General features: G+C 38.7%; 5 protein-coding genes across 5 annotated transcripts; 1 reads left to right on the top strand and 4 right to left on the bottom strand.

Annotated features, from left to right (window-relative positions):
- Positions 1–182: 182 nt before the first annotated feature.
- On the bottom strand, positions 183–1,536 carry LOC109072031 (Ig-like V-type domain-containing protein FAM187A). Its single transcript, XM_019088319.2, is given in 3 exon segments — positions 183–371; positions 374–601; positions 604–1,536. Coding segments are annotated over 3 exon segments (1,272 nt in total). The 5' UTR covers positions 1,529–1,536; the 3' UTR covers positions 183–252.
- A 97-nt stretch (positions 1,537–1,633) lies between these two features.
- ccdc103 (coiled-coil domain containing 103) lies at positions 1,634–3,655 on the bottom strand. The gene is made up of 3 exons (XM_019088314.2): positions 2,764–3,655; positions 2,211–2,340; positions 1,634–2,094 (listed from the first exon to the last, which is right to left on the bottom strand). Exons 1-3 carry the CDS (start codon positions 2,904–2,906, stop codon positions 1,672–1,674), a joined length of 696 nt encoding a protein of 231 aa, XP_018943859.2. The 5' UTR covers positions 2,907–3,655; the 3' UTR covers positions 1,634–1,671.
- Positions 3,656–3,784: 129 nt separating this feature from the next.
- On the bottom strand, positions 3,785–6,099 carry LOC122136528 (60S ribosomal protein L23). Its single transcript, XM_042720213.1, has 5 exons — positions 5,952–6,099; positions 4,838–4,921; positions 4,414–4,542; positions 4,157–4,270; positions 3,785–3,911 (listed from the first exon to the last, which is right to left on the bottom strand). Exons 1-5 carry the CDS (start codon positions 5,962–5,964, stop codon positions 3,829–3,831), a joined length of 423 nt encoding a protein of 140 aa, XP_042576147.1. The 5' UTR covers positions 5,965–6,099; the 3' UTR covers positions 3,785–3,828.
- A 1,221-nt stretch (positions 6,100–7,320) lies between these two features.
- On the bottom strand, positions 7,321–9,673 carry LOC109072027 (brorin-like). Its single transcript, XM_019088317.2, has 3 exons — positions 9,594–9,673; positions 8,770–8,899; positions 7,321–7,934 (listed from the first exon to the last, which is right to left on the bottom strand). The coding sequence occupies exons 1-3, from the start codon at positions 9,609–9,611 to the stop codon at positions 7,684–7,686; spliced, it is 399 nt and encodes a 132-aa protein (XP_018943862.2). The 5' UTR covers positions 9,612–9,673; the 3' UTR covers positions 7,321–7,683.
- Positions 9,674–13,666: 3,993 nt separating this feature from the next.
- Positions 13,667–24,305, top strand: LOC109072025 (GTP-binding protein 1-like). The gene is given in 14 exon segments (XM_042720212.1): positions 13,667–14,163; positions 16,031–16,142; positions 16,240–16,420; positions 17,720–18,071; positions 18,492–18,615; positions 18,685–18,799; positions 18,887–19,031; positions 19,107–19,289; positions 21,077–21,212; positions 21,291–21,469; positions 21,582–21,630; positions 21,633–21,745; positions 22,065–22,103; positions 23,166–24,305. Coding segments are annotated over 14 exon segments (2,016 nt in total). The 5' UTR covers positions 13,667–13,974; the 3' UTR covers positions 23,265–24,305.
- The last annotated feature ends 525 nt before the right edge of the window (positions 24,306–24,830 follow it).

Below are 24,830 nucleotides of genomic sequence, written 5' to 3'. Positions count from 1 at the left end.
AGAACGTAAAATCACTTTTGAACCCTCGCTGTACAATATGTGATGTTTCCCTCTTATTTTTACAATTGTGAATTCAATGCTTATTATTTAAATGTTTTCAGAATTAAATAAAAATACATAGTGATTTAATTCCATTGTCACTCTCAGTTTGTTAAAAAACAAAAACATTCAAATTCAGAAAATTCAATAAGCAGCATATTTATTCGCTTTCACCTTGCACTTCATGCAATGATGAAATGTGCATCAGTATAATTACAGCAAATTCAAGTTAATATCTGCAGATGTTTCTTCCTTGCTTATCTGCCAAAGAAATCTGACTATCACAGTGAGGAGAAACATAGCAGAAATGCCAGCGTAGCAAGCAAGTATAACTTTAGCGCATAGACAGACTCTGGGTCCCAGATTTGACGCAAGCTTCCCAAGCGCAGATACACCCCCAATCTGATCTCTGCAGCCAGCTCTCCATGGAGCCAGCAGAAATAGGAGCCTCTGTCTTCCAGCCGCACAGGTCTGAAGTGTAGGTGGTGACCGGTGTCAATGAAGACACGAGACGTCTTATTCAGTCCCTCCATATACTGAGAACGGTAAAGCGCTGCTGAACTTTATCCCAGGCCACAGCGTACTGCGGTTTGGCGCCAGGACAGGTCAAGACCAGATCAGAGCCTGTGGGGTGGTTGTGAAAGTGGATGGTGACACCTGAAGAAGACCGATCGTCAAACTCAAGGAACTTCAGCAGAGCGTGTCTCTCTGGAGATATTGTAGGTTTTGGAGGACAGGGGGTGTGACAGTTCCTCACCTCAAGCTTGGCTCCATAGCTCCTACCATAAAGGCCAAACTGTTGGGGAACGGCTGAGGAACCACAAGGAGCCTCTGTGTCCGATTCACGCTGATAACGTACATGGAGGTAAATGCTTCTGATGTAACAAAGCCCTCCACGCATCTGCTCCCCCCGGACGTCACAGCGGTCACATTTAGACCACGGCTCGTACCTGGTGAACACCTGAAACTTTTCAGTTTTTATGCTGATGGCCTCTGCTTTTTGTACTTGAGTCCTCTGCTTGACGTTCCAAGGAAATAAAACTTGCCGGACCTCCTGGACATCAACATCGTAGCCGTAGAAGAATTCGCCAGAGGCGGTGCCACAGATATAGTGCCCCGAGTCAGCTTTCTGCACCCTGAAGATGAGAAGACTAAACAAACGGATGGAAAAGCGACTACGCAGATCAGACCCTCGGCCAACTTTGGATGATTCCACCACCGTAGTGCCCTCAAAGTCTGTGAGGACTTTGGTGTTCATGGAGCCAACTTGTTTTTGATAGTACCACACCACTGAATGAGTCTCCTCTGGTTTACAGTGACAAGGAAGTTCAATGGTCATATCAGCCAGGACGGCAGCAGAGTCAAAGACAAGAAATGCAGGACAGGCCCTGCTGGCAAAGATGTCTTCCTTATCTTCAGGAGCCTCATAGGCTGAAAGTAACAATGGGCAAATGGCCCAAAAACAAATGGCCAGCACTTTTCTTGGCATATTCTTCTGCCAGCCGTTGGCGGGTGTTGGCAATAAATAAATAAATATATATATATATATATATATATATATATATATATATATATATATATATATATATGACAATAAAAACTGCTTAAGGTACAATGGAATTTCAATACAAACTATTTCTGGATGCCATATTTTCCCATTAACACTTTCAGTTTTGCTGTAAGACTGGCCTCACAAGCCACTGAAGTTTCAGAAGAATCACCTGCTGCAACTTGTAGCTTGTGGAAAAGCTCCTCACGGGCTTTTTGTTCAGCCTGACTAAGAAGAGACAGGTTAAGGCCAAAACGGCCAGTTCTGGAAAGGCCGTCCAGCACTCCGGTCACTATTTCCTCATCCCCTGACTTAAGACACTGCGACAGAATCAGAAGGAACTCGCCGAGAAGACCTAGGCCAACCTCAGTTCTGAAGATTTCCCGCAGAGCCTCGCCTCCCAGACTCACGAGGAGACTGTACTTTTCCAGTGAGCTTCCTGCGAACCTGCGCCAGTCACGGAAGAATTCTGATGCACTTCTTGGTTGGATCTCAGATAACTTTGGCTGAGAGCAAATTCAGAATTGAGTTAGTTATACACTTGATTCTCAGGTGAGATGATGTATTGTGAGACCTAGCATTGGGACAACATATAGGTGATTTGTATCATGAAATGTCTCACCTGGACCTCCTCAGATAAAGCACTTGCATGCTTTGTGCCAAAAGCAATGGGATTCCATGGCTGCTTTCGAGGCGCACCAGAGATGTCCTTTCTGTCAAGGGGCTTTAAGTGAGACGCAAGTACTATATCCCTGAAATCATAACATATAAAACATAGACACCACAAGTGTTATTTTAATATCACTGAGATACAAAAATGGTTTTTATTCATATTTTGAATGTTATTTTGTTTTCATTCAACAATTCAACATTTTTTTCAAGTATATTTGTTGTTTTTGTTCAATTTATTCATTTTTTTTAACTGTCTATATAGTTTTTTTTTAATTAAAGATTATTTTAGTTTTAGTTAAACTGAATGGAAATAAGAACTTTTGCATTGGCGGTTTATTTCAGTTAACAGTTATTTTAAGTATAATTTTGTGTGTGCGAATTTAGTTTTAGTTTAATGACTCATAAACACATGGAGTTGCTACTCGGTAAAATTATGAAGCAGGAGAGCTAGGTTTTACAGCTATTAAATGTAAATTATACAGTACAACAAATCGAAAACGTACCTGAATTCTTCATAGCTGGCGACATTTTGGTTTAAAGCACGAAACTTGGCATCGTTTTCCCTCTGATACTTCCTGTCCGCTTCCAGCGCCGCTTGTAGCTCTTTTTCAAGCTGACTGAAATTTATCATATCAGATTTCTCCATACCTGCTCTTACTGTTACGTGAAAAGACCAACAATTTATTTTTATGAGGAGAACTGATAATGTTATTTACCTCAAATGACAGAAATTCAGCAACTGAATACGAGCACAGCTAAAGTTAACTTGCTAGCTCAAACCATAACAAACTGGTCTCCATAACAACCACGCGTCGTATTCACGCGTTGGCGCTAACAGGAAAGTTTGATTTTCAGATCAGCGAAGCTTATTTAAAACATGTTTATATATATTTTGCAGGATATACTGTATAACATAACCAAAACACACGCACAAAAAAAAAAAGTATAAAAGTATAATTCAGCTACTTTAAAAAGACTGAATTATTATATAGACGTGCAGCTCGAATAGTATTTAGTAATATCTCAAAAACAACTGAACAATGTGTTTTGTATTTTCTGGATTTATTTGTGTATAATCATCGTAAGTTTTAAAAATGTATTAATTGTTTTACCTTTCAATTTCTTAAATGTATACACAAGGTTTTAAACCAGGGAATCTATTAAATATTAATTTCATGGTTACCATTTAAGACGAAATATTAGTTTCATTATGTTAAAAGCTATTTTTGTTTGTTTTTGTTAAGGACTTGCATTTCATTGGCGTTCTTTAAGTTAATGCATTATTGAATACATTTAGTTTTCATATACTCATTTGTCAAGTGTCAATACTCAAGACAATATTTATGTAAAAATATTTACATGTACTGACGCCAAAAAAAAAAAAAAAACTCAGTCTGTAAAACCTTTTTTTGCATTAAATATCTATAATCAATCATAAAATGTTAACACAAATTCAAAATATTGCCATTTTAACTTTAGAGTGTCAAGACCAAATTCCCTGAAATCAACAGACAGTGAGACGTGTAAACTTGAAGGATTTTATTGAAAACGACAAGCCACATTTGCGCTCAGGCGATGCTGCCAGCATTGGAAGCAATCCTGGGCCACAGGTCTGCGCATTCCTTGGCTACGGGTCCCGTGATACCTGAGCCTACAAAACACAAAAACAGTTCAGCACTGCACCCAAGCAAAGTCCAGAATATCAAGTTAAAACGACAGGTCTCAAGTAGACAATGTTCCATCACGGATTGAGACTTAACAGCACATGGCGACTGCCATCTCACCCAACAGCAATGGGGTTCACTATTCCTTCACTGACGACTCACCCAGCCACAGAGCAGACGAAGCAAGTGCTTTAAGAAGGGTACAAAACAAGATCGTATATTCATAACTCACCTTTCATTTCTCCTTTGTTATTCACTATGACCCCGGCATTGTCTTCAAAGTATAGAAACACGCCATCTTTTCGCCGATACGACTTCCGCTGACGTATCACCACCGCAGGATGCACTAGATTAAAAGGGGAAAGTTGTAAAAGCATACATACTTGACCTTTAATTCAGATCGGCAACACTCAAACAGCTCTATGCCAAAGCCTGCTATTCGCATTCAAAACCAGAACACGTGATAATTCAGGTTCGGCAAACACTCACCCTTTTTCCTGAGCTCTGGCTTGCCTTTCTTCACTGTGGCCATGACCATGTCGCCCACCCCAGCGGCGGGGAGCCTGTTCAGACGACCCTTGATGCCTTTGACGGATATGATGTACAGGTTCTTGGCACCTAAGCCAGAGAAAATCCAACAACTGAGCAAACACCAACTCATTAGTATGTTCTATAACATTATAATGCTTGAAGTTAGTTGGACATACAGGTCTGCTAACCCTCAGCTGGGGCATTACAAACAAGCTAACATTTGTTCCATCACGGATTGAGATTTAACAGCACATGGCGACTGCCATCTCACCCAACAGCAATGGGGTTTACTATTCCTTCATTGACGACTCACCCAGCCAAGAGCAGACAAAGCAAGTGCTTTAAGAAGGGTAACAAGCCCAAATACGGGCAGATCTCATACCTGTGTTGTCAGCGCAGTTGATGACCGCTCCCACTGGGAGACCCAGCGAAATACGGAACTTGGCTCCCGATGACCCACCACGTCCTGAACAAGAGGATGAACACATTAAGGGTTTAGGATTAAACAACCAAAAGATGCCAGTCACACTGGCTAGATAAGCAAAAACTTCATTTATTTATGACTTCCAAAATGTAGTAACTTTAAACACGTTAACTTACCAACTAAAAACACAATCACACCGAGTTGTCTACATACTCAAGCAAACAAGAGTTTTGCCAGTAACACTGCAAAGCTCAAGTCAGTTAACGTTACTTCAAAACTATGAAGATTTGGTGTAATATTGTTTACAGTGATAGAAGCATCAGTCACTATTCAGTAAGACCCAGCGAAAGTGAATGGTGGTTAAGGTTGTCATTCTGCTTAATAGCCAGTGTTTTCCATTAAAAATCATAACAAAAAAAAAAGTGCTCAAGGTGTATAACAACGTGTTCATTTCAGGGCGAACCGTTCCTTTAGGTCTGCAAATGGCTAAGTGCTGTTGAAACGGTTGTGTGTTACAGTAGTGAACTTTTACATTTGCTACCTGTCTGATTCCACTCGACAGTTATTGCATCATTCATGAGGACAATAAAACTTCAGAATCTATTAACCTGACAGTCTGTCTGCCTGGTGTATGACCGCAGAATCTCTCTCGTATGTGCGCCGCGCCGTCGCCTCGCCAGGCGGGAGTGAAGCGTCGCCTGCTCCGCTGCGTGTCGTCGGTCCACTGCTCGCGCCTCAAGCTCTTTTAATAGGTGCATTGCTTATTTTACACCACAGCTGACGTGAAACCGTGTTTCAGAACTTGCTTTCGCACAGCAAAGTTTGTGCATGAAGGGTTTAAACACCACGCTACTGGCGCCACGAGACTCGAGTCTGCGTACTTAGCAAACATGGCTTCTGCTGCTAGCGGCAAACGCTCTAAACTAGTTTTATCTAAGATGTACTTCACAACCTGCGTCAATATATCGAAATCATAAGTCCTCTATGATCATTGAAACCCGTTTAATCCTTTAAGAGTCTTCAGTGTGTCTCGTTTTAAGGATGAGTGTGGATTCTCATATGTGGTTCTTACCTCTCTTAGACATTGTCGCCGAAAAGGAAAGAGGAAGAGACAGAGAGGAATGCTGGGATATAATCGTGCGCGTGCCACGGCTCTCACAGCATCCGGCGCGCACTTCAAAGCCATCATCCCTACACCGCCACCTAGTGAGCCGTATGTATGCTTTGGTAATGCATTTTCGTTGTGACTTTTAGCCACTAATATTAGAATTATAGATATATAATATTTAACTTAACTACCTTTTAATTTGTACTCTATCCCCATATGTTCTTCTTCTAATCTTTATCCGTTTCTTTCGAATTTGTTAATAATAAAAAATTAATAATAGTTCCAAACGTATGATTCAAATAAAGCAAATACATTGCAAATATACACTGACGTGTACGTCTGACACACTGAAAATGATCATCAGGTTTTGAAACTTGTGGAGTTCATGGGGCTCAAGTGTGGCTCACATCAGAGGGACAGACCAAATACTAAAAGACATACATGAATAATATAATCTGTTAATAAAAAGTTTATTAAATTAGAAAAAAAACAATTTTATATATATATATATATATATATATATATATATATATATATATATATTATATATATATATATATATATATATATATATTATTAAATAATGTTCAAACCCCACTATATTTTAGCTATACATTACATATTTTTATTGAAATGAATGCTTTAGAATCTTGACTCACAGTTGCAGATACAATTTTTTTTTTCACGTTTGTATCTCATAAAGACAAGACAGTGATTCTATTATGTTTGCATTTTGTGAATTAGCTGTGTTGCAGTGTTCACTGAAATTGTTCAAATCAGCAAAACATAAAAAATGCAATGATTTTTAAAATACTGAGATTATTTTAATACTTAAATTATATGTTCCTATTTGACCAGCCCTTGAAAATATGTTTCTTATTGCATGCTCCACTTCCTTCTGTATGTAAACAAGAATGTTAATCTTCTTTAAGGAGAACATCATTTTTCTGGTTATAATTATACAATATGATAATTTGTAAACGTATCAGTTTGGAATGAACATTGAAGTTGTTAAATAATGTGTCATATTGGACATGGAATAAATCATTTAAACATCATACGATGGAAAAATGGGAAATAATTTTTTCATACAATGCTCACGTCTCACCAAGGCTGCATTTATTTGATCACAAATACAGAAATATTGTGAAATATTATTGCAATTTAAAATAACTGCTTTCTATTTTAACATATTTTAAAATGTAATTTATTCCTGTAATGGCCAAGCTGAGTTTTCAGCATCATTACTCCCGTCTTCAGTGTGACTTCAGAAATCATTCTAATGTGCTACTTGGAATACATTTTCAGGATTCATAGATGAATAAAAAGTTCAAAAGGACAGCATTTATTTGAAATGGAATTATTTTGTAACATTGTCAACATATCCGATGTCACTTTTTTAATCAATTTAATGTGACCTTGCTGCATAAACGTATTTATTTTAAAACTTACTGACCCCTAATTTCTGGACAACGAGTGTGCCATGTATAATAACAGAACATTTTATTAGTGCATGTTGCTTGTCAGTGGGTTGCCGATCTGGGTCAGGATGGGAGGGGGTGGTGAGGTTGGCTAAAGAGGTCAGCATTGGCAGCTATCCCAGCACAGGTTGTGTTTACCTTGAGCACAGACACCTGCATGGTGTTCTGCATCCCCTCCTGCCTGTCAGGAGAGCTGGTCCCAGGCACACTTCACTTCATGGGATGGCATCCAGCCTGGGTGAGAACACTCTCTCTTTCTCTTTCTCCGTCTCCTGCTCCTCCTTCTGCTTGGATGTGTTGTCGGAGTCAGTGGCTTCATTGTCTGCTTGTTGGTGCTCCTCACAGGTAGCGTGAAGGTGCGTCTGCCCTGTTCCATCCTGGTAGGTGCAGAAACATACCATCCGCTCATCAATCTCAACACGTTCTCCTGCTGAGATCACGTGATTTCCAGCAAAGCAGTTTGGCCCTATATAAAAGAGACATGAAGAGCATGAAGCTCAGGATTTGGTTAGAATTAGAGCTTCTCTTATAGGAATAGCTCACCCAAAAATTAAAATTCTGTTATCATTTACTCACCCGAATGTCATTGCAAACCTTTATGACTTTTATATGTTCAGTGGAACCCAAAATAAAACAAGTCAATGGAGTCTTTTGTTTTCTCCAGAATAAGTCATAAGTCATGCAGGTTTGGAACAACATGAGGGTGACTAAATGTTCATTTTTGGGTGAACTATCCCTTTAAACACTATTGTCTATTGAATGATTGATCTCATATAGAAATTGCCAGGCATATACAAACACAAATGCATTACTTATTTCATATATACAGCATCTTTTGTTTTGAAATCTGTCCACATTACTTGCCATTTGCCAGATTCTATATGGACATTACATACACCAACTATCAGACACACAATCTGTCCACCTCATGCCTTCTGTTGGATGGCCCAATGCCCCATAGTGCCTGCGCCATCCCAGCATGCCGTGGACTGGTTCCTATTTATAGACGGCATGGTAGTAAGCAATCCATCGAACAATTCCATTGCATCATTATTTTTCCATGACATCACCATGAACTATGCAGTAATCAAGAAGAAATCAATCAAAAACAAGAGGTGAGGCCTCCACACATCATTAAAGAAACTTCATTACTGATCCTCAAAACACAACCTTACAGGCCTCTCAGAACACAAACAGGTCTTGACAGATGCAGATGTTTGTTAAAACATTACGTTATAGTGTTAATGACGTTGGATGGAACAGACAGGCACGTGAGATGTTGCATGTGTAAAAACTCTCACCATTTTTGCACACAGGACAGCAGTGGTTGGGTTCATATACAGGATTCACACAATGTAAGGTAGGGCAGCCGGATATGGTGCAGTAAACTTCTCTGTTGACTTCACACCGGCAGCGCTCACAGGGTGACAACTGTTTAAGACAGGAGCAGAGATTCACTCAGGATTATACAATCTAAACTCACTGGGGGCATATTGATTAATAGGTCAGGGAAATCCCATGTATTCTCAGATAGTCAGAGACAGGCGATTGCAACCAATCTTAGATCAATGGCTATGAATGGATTAATCTAAAATAATTTCTTTTTACTGGATACTTTTACTAGATACAATACTTTTACTGGGTATTTTAATGTATAATTACTAACATAACATTTAGGGGTAAAGAAGATAACCCTTTAGGATATTGCACTAGTGACTGCTTTCTAGCTTTTTTTTCTGAGTGTAGCTTGTTTTGTTCCATACTCTTTTACACTTTTTTGTAAAAGTGTCTGACAAATGTAAGATTTTATCCCACAAACATTAGTTCATTGACTAGACTTAAACAAAACACAGATATTAGATAATTATCATGCAATTTTTTTATGATGTCCCAATTCGATTCTTTTCATTTCCTGAAATGTGAGCAGTGTTGTGATAAAACAAACCAAACAATGCAAATGGTCATCATTATATATTGCATTGTTGTAATAAACACAAAAACGTTAGTAAAAAAAATAAATAAAAATAAAAATAAAAATAATAATCAAAACTAAATATTATAATCATCATAGAATGCCCATGCAGGGCAATATAGTGCAATGTATTTTATAAATGTATTGACTCACCCTAAATTCCTCCAGCATTCTGTAAGTTTTGCCCCCGTACACACAAACTTTACTGACTTAGCTTTACACACAAGGGCAGCAGGCAGCAGAACCGGTTGTATGTGATCTCCTATTCGTGCATCTCGGGTGTTATACCGCGCGGGCACCCTTGGGTCTTGACTGCAAACGAGAACCACACGGGTCCATCCTCTGTGCAGGTGCAGGGACACGCTGTGGAGCTCGGATAATTAAACCTCGGATAAGAGTGTCCCCAATCACACTGGCACGAGCGATGCTATAAAACAAAACACATATTTGTCGTCGATACAGAACCTGCCACGATAGTCACCGAATTCGTATTCCTGCTCGGATTTGGAAGAATACTCGGATGCGCTTTGGAGAACGAAGCACTGGAGTGCAAAAGAGATGCAGAGGAAGAGAGATCGCATCCTTACTGGCAGTAGGCTATGTTGTGGTCTGGATTGTCATCGTGCGCGTTGGGGAAGCACATAAACATATGCCCTATGACATAGGCTACACAAGAGAAAATGACCCTCCTCTGAATGTCACCGTCAGCACTGCACGAACAAGCTTGCAACTATATATTTTTTGTTTTTTGTTGATTATGTATTCAATAATTTTATTTTTTTTTTCTTTTTTTACATTAGGACTAGCACGTGCTTGTGTTACATCTTTAGAATAATTCTAATCTTTAACGTTTTCAAAACTATTCCTAAAGACATTTCCCTTAAAATAACACTGAAGAGGTGCATGGCTGCACACCTGGCCTGGGGTACATCATGTATCTCACGTGAAGAGCTTCACAGGAACTGTGGCGTTACATTAAAGTCTACCAGGGAAGATTTTTTTTGAATCATCATATTACACTACTTTTATTCCTTTTCCGCCATCTGCTGGTCAAATGACTGAAATGTAGCAAAGTTGCAGGATCCTTATGATCCATTCTCCTTATTTGTACTTTTCATGTAACTTTGGCATGCTTTGTCTTTTAAGACGTGAAAAAAACAAACTGTCCCAGACTTGGAACCACACAATTTAGTAATCTATACCTGAAATTACATTGACTCTGAGAGCTATTGACTTCTAAAATCTCTCTCTCTCTTTCTCTCTCTATATACAGGTCCTTCTCAAAAAATTAGCATATTGTGAAAAAGTTCATTATTTTCCATAATGTAAATGATAAAAATTACAAACTTTCATATATATTTAGATTCATTGCACACCAACTGAAATATTTCAGGTCTTTTATTGTTTTTAATACTGATGATTTGTGGCATACAGCTCATGAAAACCCAAAAATTCCTACTTCAAAAAATTAGCATATTTCATCCGACCAATAAAAGAAAAGTGTTTTTAATACAAAAAAAAGTCAACCTTCAAATAATTATGTTTCAGTTATGCACTCAAATATTGGTCGGGAATCGTTTGACAGAAAAAGAAAAGACTGCTTCAATGCGCCCGCGTGGTGGCATGGAGGCCAATCAGCCTGTGGGCACTGCTGAGGTGTTATAGGAGGCCCAGGATGCTTCGATAGCGGCCTTAAGGCGGCGGGGCTCATCCAGAGTGTTGGGTCTTGCGTCTCTCAACTTTCTCTTCACATTATCCCACAGATTCTCTATGGGGTTCCAGGTCAGGAGAGGTGTGGCAGGCCAAATTGAGCACAAAGTAATACCATGGTCAGTAAAACCATTTACCAGTGGTGTTTGGCACTGTGAGCAGGTGCCAGGTCGTGCTGAAAAACGAAAAACTTCATCTCCATAAAGCTTTTCAGCAGATGGAAGCATGAAGTGCTCCAAAATCTCCTGATAGCTAGCTGCATTGACCCTATGCCCTTGATAAAACACAGTGGACCAACACCCAGCAGCTGACATGGCACCCCAGCCCCATCACTGACTGTGGGGTACTTGACTCTGGACTTCAGGCATTTTGGCATTTCCTTCTCCACCAGTCTTCCTCCAGACTCTGGCACTTGATTTCGAATGACATGCAAAATTTGTGCTTTCATCCGAAAAAGTACTTTGGACCAATGAGCAACAGTCCAGTGCTGCTTCTCTGTAGAACCCAGGTCAGGCGCTTCTGCCGCTGTCTTCTGGTTCAAAAGCACATGCCTGTGCACGGTGGGCTCTGGATGTTTCTACTCCAGACTCAGTCCACTGCTTCCGCAGGTCCCCCAAGGTCTGGAATCGGTCCTTCTCCACAATCCTTCCTCAGGGTCCGGTCACCTCTTCTCGTTGTGCAGCGTTTTTTGCCATTCCGGTTCCTTCCCACAGACTTCCCACTGAGGTGCCTTGATACAGCACTCTGGGAACAGCCTATTCGTTCAGAAATTTCTTTCTGAGTCTTACCCTCTCGCTTGAGGGTGTCAATGATGGCCTTCTGGACAGCAGTCCGGTCGGCAGGTCGTTACCCATGATTGCGGGTTTGGAGTAATGAACAGGCTGGGAGTTTTTAAAAAAGCCTCAGGAATCTTTTGCAGGTGTTTAGAGTTAATTAGTTGATTCAGATGATTAGGTTAATAGCTCGTTTAGAGAACCTTTTCATGATATGCTAATTTTTGAGATAGAATTTTGGGTTTTCATGAGCTGTATGCCAAAATCTCAGTATTAAAAACAATAAAAGACCTGAAATATTTCAGTTGGTGTGCAATGAATCTAAAATATATGAAAGTTAAATTTTTATCATTACATTATGGAAAATAATGAACTTTTTCACAATATGCTAATATTTTTAGAAGGACCTGTATATACACGTTAATTTTTTTTTAAGAATGAACATTTCTTGATTGGATTGTAGGGAAAATAATGATAAGTTCAGCCAGGGCTCCATTAAAAAGTCGCACTCTACAACATGCTGGCAGAGCACTTTTTACTCTGTGTCAGACATGATATTGTTGTGTCCATTGTTCTGGTTGGGTTGCTTGCTTTTTGTTTTTTGGAGGACCACGTCCACTACAGCGCCTCACAGCCCCTAAATTCTGCCTGTGCTACAGTGTGTCCCTTTGCTTCTTGGCTCTGAGACCTGGATAACTAGGCCTACTAAAGATGCTGCCTTTTTTCACATTCAGACTGAACTTCCTACATCTGCTGTGGGGGTTTATGAGTTGATGAAAAGCTAACAAAATTATATTTTAAAAATTACAATAATTTATTAAAATAAAAACACTTACTAAGTTTACATGATTACCTGCATGTCATGTGACCACTGATTGCTATAAGAGAACCGTGAACGTGAATATGATGTTACATTTTTTAAATATTAACTTTAAATCTAAGGGAGACTTCAGGCAAATATTTTAAGTTCAGGGGTTTAACCCTGAACCCTCTTGATTACAGTCCAATGCTACTACTTCTTGACTTTTAATTTAGGCTCAATTTTAAAATTTTTTTTTGCTTTTGTTCCATTGACTTGTGTCACAAGTCTGCCCTACAATGCAGCCGAATCAGCCAAGCTCCAATCATTCAACAGGTTGCCTTTATAAGTCCAGAAACCTAAGTGATTTCAATGATCCAGTCAGTATTTTATCACAAATATGATAAACATTATACAATACAACACTTACATTATTATATCAGATGAACAATTAAGATTTAAATACCATCTGAAAGGGGCTACCTGACTTGTTAGCCTGACTTGACATCACTCAGATTCTTGCTGATACGTTTAGTAATTTAGTTTAATGAGATTACACAAACAAGACAATCTGGTGACCCTTTATGTATAATATTGTAGTTACACGTTTTGTTGTCGCACGAGGATTCAGTTACTACACAGCTGCGTGATGAAGACGGTCACTAAACTGTCCTTGTTCTACTCTAAATAGCATACACCTGATATCCTTTATTTATTAGTCTTAAACTGTCCTTGTTCTACCAATTATAATTATTTATTTATATTATTAAAAAAAATATTTTTTTTCTGTCAACCATGTATCAAAACAAACCTTGCGACTTTACAACTAAATGTTGCATCATTTGCATTGTAATTATATTTTATTAGTAATGATATGCACCGCCCACGAACTTTCATTGGATAATAACACACGTGATTATAATTCTGGAGAAAATGATTGGCCAAGACCGCTGATCAATAATTCATGAGAAGAAGAAAAAACACACACGACTCATTTTCTTAACATTTTTAAACTTCACATTTAAACGTGCACAGCGACAGATTGTCAGACTTTGGCGTACTCTATTATCAGCTCAGCGTGTTATTGTGATAGCAGTAATATGTAGCGATACTTGTTTATCTCGAAGAGGCAGGTTTTAGCCTAGTGGCGAGCGGCGTTACAGTTTGTGCTGTATCAGCTTACAATTGTTCCCCCCTAACCGCCTCGTTTTATAGTTGTTTTAGCTTGATTTTAAAAACTGCTGCCCCAGAGATGGCATCAGCAACGACGACGGATCCGGGTTTTAATCCCGGAGCCATAGGGTTACCAGAGTCTGTGGTCCCCGCTAGCATGTTTGCTCCAGCGCGGGGATGCGGCGAGGATGACGGGGCTGAGTGCTTCGAGGACGGGGAGATGTTCAACGGCGAGGCCGTGGATCTCGGCATCGACTTCTCCAGCAAGGTAGGCCTCAAACAGAGTCCGCCTAGTCGTAGTAAATGAATGCGTTTTCAAAAATTATATTATTAGTAATGTGACTACACGTTGAAATTTTGAACTGACAGTTTTAATCAGGTTATCTGATTTTCTTCACTGTTTTGAGATGTTCACTGTTTTACGAGCTGACCACTGTGTGTTTGCATCTGTAAACCTAACCTAAGCTAGCCCGGATATCTTTAGCGATATTTTTAACAAATTTCTTATCGTCTATATCACATGCACCTGTCGTAGAGCAGTATTAAAATATGGCTTTCTGATTTATTCATCTGTGTGGGGGTTTAGCTGTTAATCAAGCTGATTATAGACTGCAAATCTGCATTCATTCCAATGAATGAAATATGGAGAGTTTGTCAGCTGTGAAGAAATGACAACCTCACAACACAATACCTGATGAAATATCCGCGCAACACAGAGGGGTTTCCCTTTTCGGAGGAGGGAGATCAATAGATCAGAGAGTCAGGAAGTCCATTTTATAAATTGATAACTTTTTTTTGTTTGTTTGTTTGTTTGTTTGTTTTTGTTCTTGTTTTTTTGTTTGTTTATGGTACAAACGATGAACAACATTTTCCTTCCTTGAAATTAGTTAACTGAAATAAAATATCATGTATATTTCAACTAGCTGCCAAGGCATAATTTCTCATTTTCATTTGGTTTAACTTGATGTACTAAAATATTTAAAGCTGAAGGTAAATAAATAAATAAACATTATAAAAGACCGATACAAATGACAGAAACATACAACAAAATTACTAAAAATGTAACTAAAATTAAAAGAAAAAAGAAAATTAAAACAAAAAATGCAAATAAATTATAATAGTATCACGTTGTTACTAAAATAACCCTTCATTTCAATATCACTAGTAGCTATTTATTATATACAAGTAACTACTACGTAATTATAGGTTTAAAACAACAAATTTAGGTTCTGTATTTCACACATCCACCGTTTATGCTAAAGAGTATGTATTTGGTTGTTTTTGGCACCAGTTTTACTAATAACTATTTATTAGTTCTGGTACCTATTTCTTAGTTACCAGCAACTATTAAAAGAGTTATAAAAGTATATATTACATCTTTCCTTGTTTTAGACACTAGTGTGCACACTAGAAGCAGCTGTAATCTTTCTAGTAAGATTTTTAATTGAACTCTGATGTCTCTTTCTGAACTCCTCTGACTAATCATGACACATGACAAATGATTAGTGAGATGAAAAATGTATCTTATTAATGAATAATTATTGGCATGGTTACTAATAGCTAAGAAATAAGTACTAGAACCTACTGCCTAATAGTACAGAAGTACAAATATTACATGTAGTCTTTAAGTTATTATGGTACTATAAGTACATGCATTATATTTAAACTAGAATTAGAAAAATGTGGTATTAAATAGTTTCAGAAGATGTACAGCATGTCTCCGCACGACCCAGCTTGACACGTCAGCTATTCATAATCTAGTTTGGGTTTACACATCCACCCGTGCTCAACCCTGATGGACGTGGGAACTGTGGCAGCTGCCTTCTTATCATTCATCAGACAGGTTCAGGCTGGGGGGGGAGGATCTGTTTTTGTACGGCTGGAGCTGAGCACTGTGTTTTTTTGCATGACGCTTCGTCACTTTGGCTTGTGTGACATTACTCTTCATTACGACTGATGTAACATGCAGTAAAGTCTGGCAACTCTGTTCAAGTCTAATGATGACTTTGGTCTAGTTGCACTGGTGTTGACTCAGACTGAGCCTTTGTACTGCATTTATGACTGTAACAAACAGAAGGAATGTTGTTCCACAGTCGCTCTGTGTTAATACGATTATTTTCTGTTATGTATGATAGATAGCCCTGGTCAGTCCCAATGGGGAACAGTATGACTTGTTACTACGGCAACTGCGTGAGAGGATGGACGAGGGCTGCGGGGAGACCATCTATGTCTTGGGGGTGGGTTCAGGTGAGAATCTAAGATTAGAGCCTTGAGACTCATTTTATTACTTTTTTTTTTTTTTTGTTTAAGAGTACCCACCAGCTTGTCTCTCACACTCTTTCAGATGGAGAAGACTATGGTTTGAATGAGAGTGATATGCAGGCGTCTGTGGCCACAGTAAGGTCCATGTGTGAGCAGATCGAGGCAGACCTCATCCTGTTGAGAGAGCGTGCCGAAGCTGGCGGCCAGGTCAGAGATTACCTTATTCGCCGTCGAGTGGGAGAAGCTGACTTCCTGGAGGTTAGGTGAGTGATGAGAAAAGTGACAGTTCAGTTTAACCGAAATAAACACTTGGTCTCATGTACTCATGGTTGCTCAAACATCAAATACTTTTTTTGTGGAACATAAAATGAGGTGTTCAGGACAATGTCCAGGCTGCTATTTTCCTTACAATGAATGCTGACAATGGAAAAGATCAAGAAAAGTTAATCCAAAAGAACATGAATGTACGCAACCTTTCAAAAGTTATTGAAAACTTGTATTTAGGAAGAAGGCATTAAATTGATAGAATGTGACAGTAAAGACATTTTATAATTTTACTGGATTGTTTCAAATTAATGAAGTCCTTTGAACTTTCTGTTCATTAAGAAGTTTTATCATGCTTTTCACATTATTAAGCAGCATTGATATAATAAGAAATGTTTCTTGAGCAGCACTCAGTATATTAGAAAGATTTCTGAAGGATCATCTGACACGGAAGACCGGACTCTGGAGTAATGGCTGCTTTGGAATGGGAGTAATGGATTATTTTTAATGTTTGTAATATTTTATGTTTTATTTTGATTTTTCAGTACGTTTTTTTAAATTGTAAATAATATTTCACAATTTTACATTTTTTTATCAAATAAACACCGCCATTGTGAGCAGAAGAGACTAGGCTTGCTGTTATAGAAGATGTTGATGGTGTTAAACGACAGTCGCATCACAGATCAGCAGCAGGATTTCATTCATCACATGAGGAAAGTGAGTCGAGCTGACTGACAATAAGTGAGGAGAGGCAGACAAGATGATGGAAGAAGATTTAGTATCGAAACGAAATGCTAAAGTGCCTGTTTGGCAATATTTTGGTGTATTTTTATTTGTTTTGTTAATAAAAGTTCTGTTTCACAGTGAGTTTGTCGTTGTACTGCTTTATCATTGTCCATTCAAGCACTTGATGCGAAATTGAGGCTAATTTGAAAGTGAATGTAAAATGCACACAGGGATTTATAAGCTATTTAAAAGCAAAGGAAAAGAGGGAGAACTCCAACGGACTCAAGCCCCAGTGATACCGGTGTTACCGGTGTTGTCACACATCGATTAACCGGTGGGAGAATTTCCTCGCCGTCACAACCCTATAAGAGACGTCTTTCAAAAACGTTAAAAACTTGCCAACCCCAAACTTTTGAACAGGAGTGTAGCATATCAGTGATTCACGATTCATGCTCGTCTGTCATATTAAAGGAGCATCTTTAATATGTCTTCCAAGTTCTAAGAAGCTTTTACCTTATTGACTGTAGCCCTTTTGCATTACTAGCTCAAAGCCGTGATGGTGTTTTCCTCAGGGTGGCTGTAGTGGGGAATGTGGACGCCGGTAAGAGCACTCTGCTGGGTGTGCTGACTCATGGAGAGTTGGATAATGGACGTGGCTTTGCACGACAGAAGCTCTTCAGACACAAGCATGAAATGGAGAGTGGCCGCACCCCAGCAGCGGTAGGCAACGACATCCTGGGATTTGATCAAGAAGGCCAGGTAGTCAACAAACCTGACAGTCACGGAGGCAGCCTGGATTGGACCAAGATCTGTGAGAAGTCTTCTAAAGTCATTACCTTTATTGACCTGGCTGGCCATGAGAAGTACTTGAAGACTACAGTGTTTGGAATGACCGGCCATCTGCCTGATTTCTGCATGCTGATGGTAATTATTTCCTTCAGTCGCAGCATCCTAACCAAATATGAGTGTGAGTGAGCCACATGAGAAATGACTAGACGGTTGATTTTTAATAGTATGTCATTAGCATATCGCTAAGCTGAGAACTCAATACTCTAACGAGCACAACAAATACCGGTTAAAATAGTCCATTTGATTTATTATTTCATTAACTTTAAAAACAAAAAACATTTTTAGTTCTGATTAAAATAAGTTTGTAATAGACATTTCCTTCAGATGTGAATATGGGCTGAAATGTGGCATAATTTTGGACCGAACTTGATGTTGGGAGCACATTTATGAGACCTAAAAGTGCTGCCAAAGTGGGCAGCTTATTAGGATTTGTAACCGAGTGCTCTAATGATTGTTGACATCTTTAAATTGACTTAATTTTTCTCTCTTGCACAGATTGGAAGTAATGCAGGAATCGTTGGCATGACCAAAGAGCACCTGGGTTTGGCTTTAGCTCTCAATGTTCCTGTCTTTGTGGTGGTTACAAAGATTGACATGTGTCCAGCTAATATTCTTCAAGGTGAACCACTGCTTCAGTGACTATAAATTATGGAAAGTGGTAGGTACTGTGATACTAATGTCTTTTCAGAGACCTTGAAGCTCCTGCAGAAGATATTAAAGTCTCCAGGCTGCAGAAAGATCCCTGTCCTAGTCCAGAACAAAGATGATGTCATCGTCACAGCATCCAATTTCAGTTCTGAGAGGTGATGCCCCACTATACACGTTTTTGCTTATCGCTGACTTTTAACCCAGTTATTCCCCAGACTCACATATGTTTGTTTGTTTTGTAGAATATGTCCCATCTTCCAGATCTCTAACGTCACAGGAGAAAACATGGATCTGCTGAAGATGTTCCTGAACCTGCTCTCCTCCAGAAGCTCATTCAAAGACCACGAGCCTGCCGAGTTCCAGATAGACGACACCTATTCAGTACCTGTAAGCACGCTGTCTGTCTCCGTTTATATATTTATACGTCTCCCCTCTCTCATCAGTCCATTTATTTTTGGCCAGGGTGTAGGAACAGTAGTGTCTGGGACCACGTTACGAGGGCTTATTCGACTCAATGACACTTTGCTTCTTGGACCAGACCCTTTGGGCGCTTTCCTCGCCATCACTGTCAAATCCATTCACCGCAAGAGGATGCCTGTGAAAGAGGTCCGCGGTGGACAGACGGCCTCTTTTGCTCTGAAAAAGGTATGTGGTGTGGGTTCCAAACTAAATGGAATTAAATATTTAGGAGCTAAATGAACCCTTTCCCCGCCAGAGTTTTTGAACAAAAAGTTGTCAGCCAATGCTAGCATTTTTGATAATTTTCTCTCAAATATCATGGCCCCCAGAATATTTTGTTGTATTGAATATCTGAACATGCCATACATCAAAATGAAAAACAGAGCCTCTACTTTTAAACAAAAAAATTCTTTTAATCAACACTTTAATGTAGGTAAATTTCATTAAAAAAAAAAGCAACATTTTGAGCAAAAAGCTGAGAACATCGCATTTTTATCAAATACTACATATGGATTATATTCATTATGATGATCAAAGCAAATATGCAGTAGGTCACTTCCGTCAGCACCCCAAAAGCTTGCACAGTACTTCACAGTACCACTTCCTGGTTTGACATTTCACTCAATAACATTAGGCAGTTTTCATTTATATGTTGGTTGTTGTTGATGATCGCATTATTTTTCATATGCATCTGCTTGCATATGAGATCGCTTGTTTCTGTGTCTTCCTCATGTGTGTTTAATCAGGAGATTCTGGACTCATTCAGGAGATGCGTAATAGCGCCCCCCAGTGTGTAGCAGTGGAAAATTCTGTTTGGCGGGGAAAGTGTTACAAATTACAGAATTGTTCAATAAAGATGGTTGTTCAGAAGTTCCCAGATGAAATTGTCTCTTTAGTGATCTTGATTATATTTGTGACAAATATATAAATAAACTGTTTTGTAAGAATATTTATACCTCTTTGAGAAACAAATGCTGTTTAAAGTGCACCTATTATGCAATTTTTATGGTTCCTAATATTGTTTTGGGAGTCTCCAACAATAGGATTACATGCATGCAAGGTCAAAAAACACTTTAGTTTCGATTCATTCGAAGCAGTTCAAGATTCAGTCTCTCTAAACCCCTCCTTTCCATGAGTCTGCTCTGATTGGTCAGATGGTCCAGTCTGTTGTGATTGGTCTGCGGAGTACAGCGCGTGTCAGAAACAATAAGCCTGTTTCAGTAGTTCTGTATTTTAAACGCTCGATAGAAAATACAAACATCTATTATTTATCATACTTACAGGTTGTGATTCAGTGGAGCAGCTGGTCCAGATAAACAGGGTACTGATCCGTCTTTCTTCAGCAAGCGTTTAGTTAATCCCGCGTTGAACTCCCCGAGATTAGAGGGTTAGTAAAATGACGTGTTTGTGGGCGGGGTCAAGTTGTTTGCGGCCGGCCAACGTAGAACATGGAGTAGAATTATGCAAATGTGTTACCTCGTGACATGTAGCCATCACGGAAGTGGGATTCGAATTTGAAACTAACGACTCGTTTAGGCTGTAGAGAGTCGATTCTTTATTTTGGGAGACAATAACTTTATTTATCATGCACTTTTGTCTTTACAACTTTGCTGATCGTTTACGTTCACATACAGCTACATTACACACTGCATGAAAGGCAATATTGAAAATGGCATAATAGGGCACTTTAAATTACAGTTGGACCTCACTGCTAAATGTTGTGAATATGTATTATTAATTACAATGAGCAGTTTCTGATTGACTTTACATCGGACATAACTGAATCATCAGTTCAGTAAGAGATTAATATTCAAGCGATTTACTCTGAATCAGATTCGCTCAGTCAGTGAATCGTTCAGTGAATCGTTTTGACCGACACATTAAAAGCTGGTTCTGAATCATTTGTTCATGAATGGGATCTCGTATATCTTGCTGTTCATTACAGCATTCCTCCTCATTTCTCTCTCCTTCAGATCAAGCGCTCCTCAATAAGGAAGGGCATGGTCATGGTGTCCCCACGATTAAACCCGCAGGCATACTGGGAGTTTGAGGCCGAGATACTAGTTTTACATCACCCGACCACCATCTCGCCTAGATATCAAGCAATGGGTGAGATAACATGCACTTGCACGCTCTTAAATTCAAATATGTTCGATTTGTCTCTCACTTGTCTCTTCCTTCCCACAGTGCACTGCGGTAGCATCAGGCAAACGGCCACAATCCTCTCTATGACCCGAGACTGCTTACGCACAGGAGACAAAGCTACCGTACACTTCCGCTTCATTAAAACCCCAGAGTACCTGCACATAGACCACAGGCTCGTGTTCAGAGAGGGAAGAACTAAAGCTGTGGGCACCATCACGAAGGTCAGCTTCATGGGGAATAAGACTTTGAGTGTGTAGGCTACAACCGAATGCCTGGAAGTGTTTCAGTATTTTCCGGCTAGCAGTTGATCACTTTTGTTCCTTTGGCTTGTAGTTGCTCCTGTCAACAAATAATCAGCCGTCAAACTCCAAACCTCCGCAAATCAAATGCAGTCAACAAAGAAAGCCCCGGCTAGAAGAGAGGATGGAGTGGCCCCGTCCAATGAGGAGAGCGCTAGCACAGGATCGCCAGCCGCCCAGCAAACCGTACCACAACAGGTAATATCAACAAACGAGGGGAAGAATATTAAATATAAGATGTGCAAAGCTCAGATTTATAAGTACTGGTGATTTGTTCTTTCCTGCTGTTTTGTCTGATCTGTCTGGTCTAATAGCTTTCTATCACTTTTCTCCCTTTACTCCATGATTTCGATTTCCTTTTGATTCTCACATGAAATATTTACTTTGCTTCACCTGCATCACGCTCTTCTGTTGCTTTTCTTCACCCGTGCTTTCATTTCATCCCTTTTTTTTCCTATAAATTGCTCCGTTTTTGCTTTCGTTTACCTTTTTTGTTTCACACTTCTTACTGCTTCAGACAGAAATGGAGGAAGAGCCTCAAAACAAAGAGAACAAGGTAAAACAAGGGACAGCAAGTGACTCACTCATTCCCAAGACTGCTAATTACCTCACAGGAACTGTGCTGTTTCTGGAGTCTCAACATCCTGAAAGCACAGTGCACCATGCATCTTTTACCCAAATGATACTGTGGCATGAAATGAGTGAGGCTTGTGACCAGGAGGGTGTTGTATTTATTATTGGCTAGTTTGGGAGTTGTCTCCGTGCACAAGATAATGATTAATCTGTGCATTTAGTATTTTGTGTGATGTTCATATTTTCTAGGGCAATGTTACAGTGATCTGTTCGGTTGACAATGGCAGATGGATGAATAATTGGATTGATTTTAATTTTAGACATTTACCAAGAGTTTTTTTTTTTTCTCTCTCTCTGCATGTGACATTGAAGTTTTTGTGTGGTATTTTAAAGATTTGCTATTTTTCTTTTCTTTTTTTTTTCTATTTTTTGAAAATTTAAATTATTTTAAATTGATCCATCTAGAATTAAAATGAACAAAATTAAAATCTTTCTGTAATTTTTTTTGTAGCTGCATAGAAAATGTAAATGTGTGATTTATATTTGCAAATCAAATATTTATTAATATTTATCAGTAATCCAAAATATTAATATTTATTAATGAAGAACTACCATTATTTTATTATGAAAAGTAGTTTTTTTTTAATTAATATTTTGAATTAGTTTTCAGTTTTATATTTTATTTACATTTTAATTAAGGTGTTATGAATTATGTTTGTTTAGTTAAGATTAGAATTTTTTTAACGTCTATATAGTTTAACATTTTTATCAGTTGTAGTTATTTTGGTACATCAAATTAAACTGAAAAGAGAAATGTTGCTGTAGCAACTAGCTAAAATAAAATCAATTTTTTTATATATATATATTTCATTTCAGTTCATGGTTTTAGTTTTAGGTTTCATTAACTGTATTAACCCTTTAAACTACATGTACTTACTGTGTAATTTATGCTGTGGTGCTGCTTACTATTAGCATTATATGATCAAGTGTAATGTTTTGAAGGTCAACAATCATCTTATAACTTCCTTTCTCCTGTCTTCTTGAACCAAAGTCTGGAGGCAGAAGACGAGGAGGTCAGCGGCACAAAGGCAAACCTCAAGGCAGTTCCACAGTGACCCTCGCCGGTGCGGTCGGGGGCTGCTAAACTCCCCCTTTCAAGAGTCCACTTCACCCTCCATGTTTTACTCGCGCCTTTCACCTGCCCACATGGACAAGACCACCTTAATGACGAGGCTTAAGAGTTCACAGAGTCAACTTGCACATTGTTTTGTGAATTTTAATTTATTATGAGATGTGCGTGTGTTCGTAGACTGTATATACCGTAGATTTTGAGATTATAGGACACATAAGTGAATAGTAGGATCTGTTTTGGCTGTAAATGTCAACATTAAGTCCATTCTTCTTGCTGAACATGACATCATGTACTTGCTCTATGACTGTCATTCTTGTCAAATTTTTAGGATAATCCCAATGAAATGATGTAAAGCTCTGGCGGCTGAACTCCTAAGTATGTAGCCAACTGTTTTTAAGGGACTATTAACAAGACTTGTCACACAATTGCATTTAATTTGAATTAGCATTGTTATTGTGAATAACATGAACTGGATGGATTCCAGATGCTTTCGGTAAGTTATGACCTGAATTCATTGGGGGCTGAGGACACGGTGACTGCAAAGTTTGCTGGCAGCTAGTTTAGTGTGAAATGTGAATTGGCAATTAAACACGCTTTGAAATCTAATCTCACTCTTTGCCAATTACCTCATATTAGTTTATTTACACTTGCTCAAATCCTTAGTCTAGCTTGACAGACCTGACAGACCTGGCTCAGGTTCTGGGAACATACTCAAATGATCAAATAAGATACTTCAGACTACCCGGTGAAATATACACAAAGCAAGGGACGACCAACAGAATGTAGATCTTCAGGTTATAAAATGTGTATAATAGTTCAAGATTGGGAAACTTTACAAACCAGTGCCAGTTGTTCTTAAGGGAAAAAAAAAAGTTTTTTCAGCTGTGATCTATAGACCTTCAGAATACTTGCTGTAATTCTTTCAGCTGGTTTTACTGTTTGAGCTTTAGTATTCACACCCTAGAGGCAAATGATACCTGGGACCATTCTATGCGTTTTCATGTGAAACTCATTTTCCACTATCAATATACAAATAAACTGATGTTCACAATATCAGCAGTGTGTGATTCTTGTTATGTTAGTCTGGCTGAGTTGGGCTATCTAGTCCAGGGGTCTTCAACCTTTGTTCAGACCAAATTCCCCTTTGTGTAATTAAAGATGGAGCAGGGATCTCTGTTGTAAACCATTACTGATGTGTAGCATTTTAAATTTACATTCTGAGACAATTAATCATTTAGTTGACATGAACTGAAAAATCCAGCCCTTTTTATAAATCATTTTATCGATCTTCTTGTGAATACTTCATGCATGTTTAATTTTTACAAAATGTCATAACTGAGTGCTCCAGTCTTTTCTCTCATGAGGAACGTCAGACTTCTCCAATCAGTCTGCCCAAAAGTGAAAATCCTGTCATAATTTACTCAAGCTTTTTCAACCCCTTATAAGTGTATTTCTTCAGTTGAACACAAAACATATTTTGAAAAGAAAAAAAAGAAAGAAAAAAACAGAAAATTGTTGAAAATAAAGTTGGGCACCCCACTGCCTTCCATAGTATTTTGTCCATACTGTGGAAGTCGA

Source organism: Cyprinus carpio, chromosome B3 (assembly GCF_018340385.1).
Source record: "Cyprinus carpio isolate SPL01 chromosome B3, ASM1834038v1, whole genome shotgun sequence".
In the NCBI taxonomy this organism is placed as follows: domain Eukaryota; kingdom Metazoa; phylum Chordata; class Actinopteri; order Cypriniformes; family Cyprinidae; genus Cyprinus; species Cyprinus carpio.
This window is presented reverse-complemented; position numbering and strand designations above follow the sequence as displayed.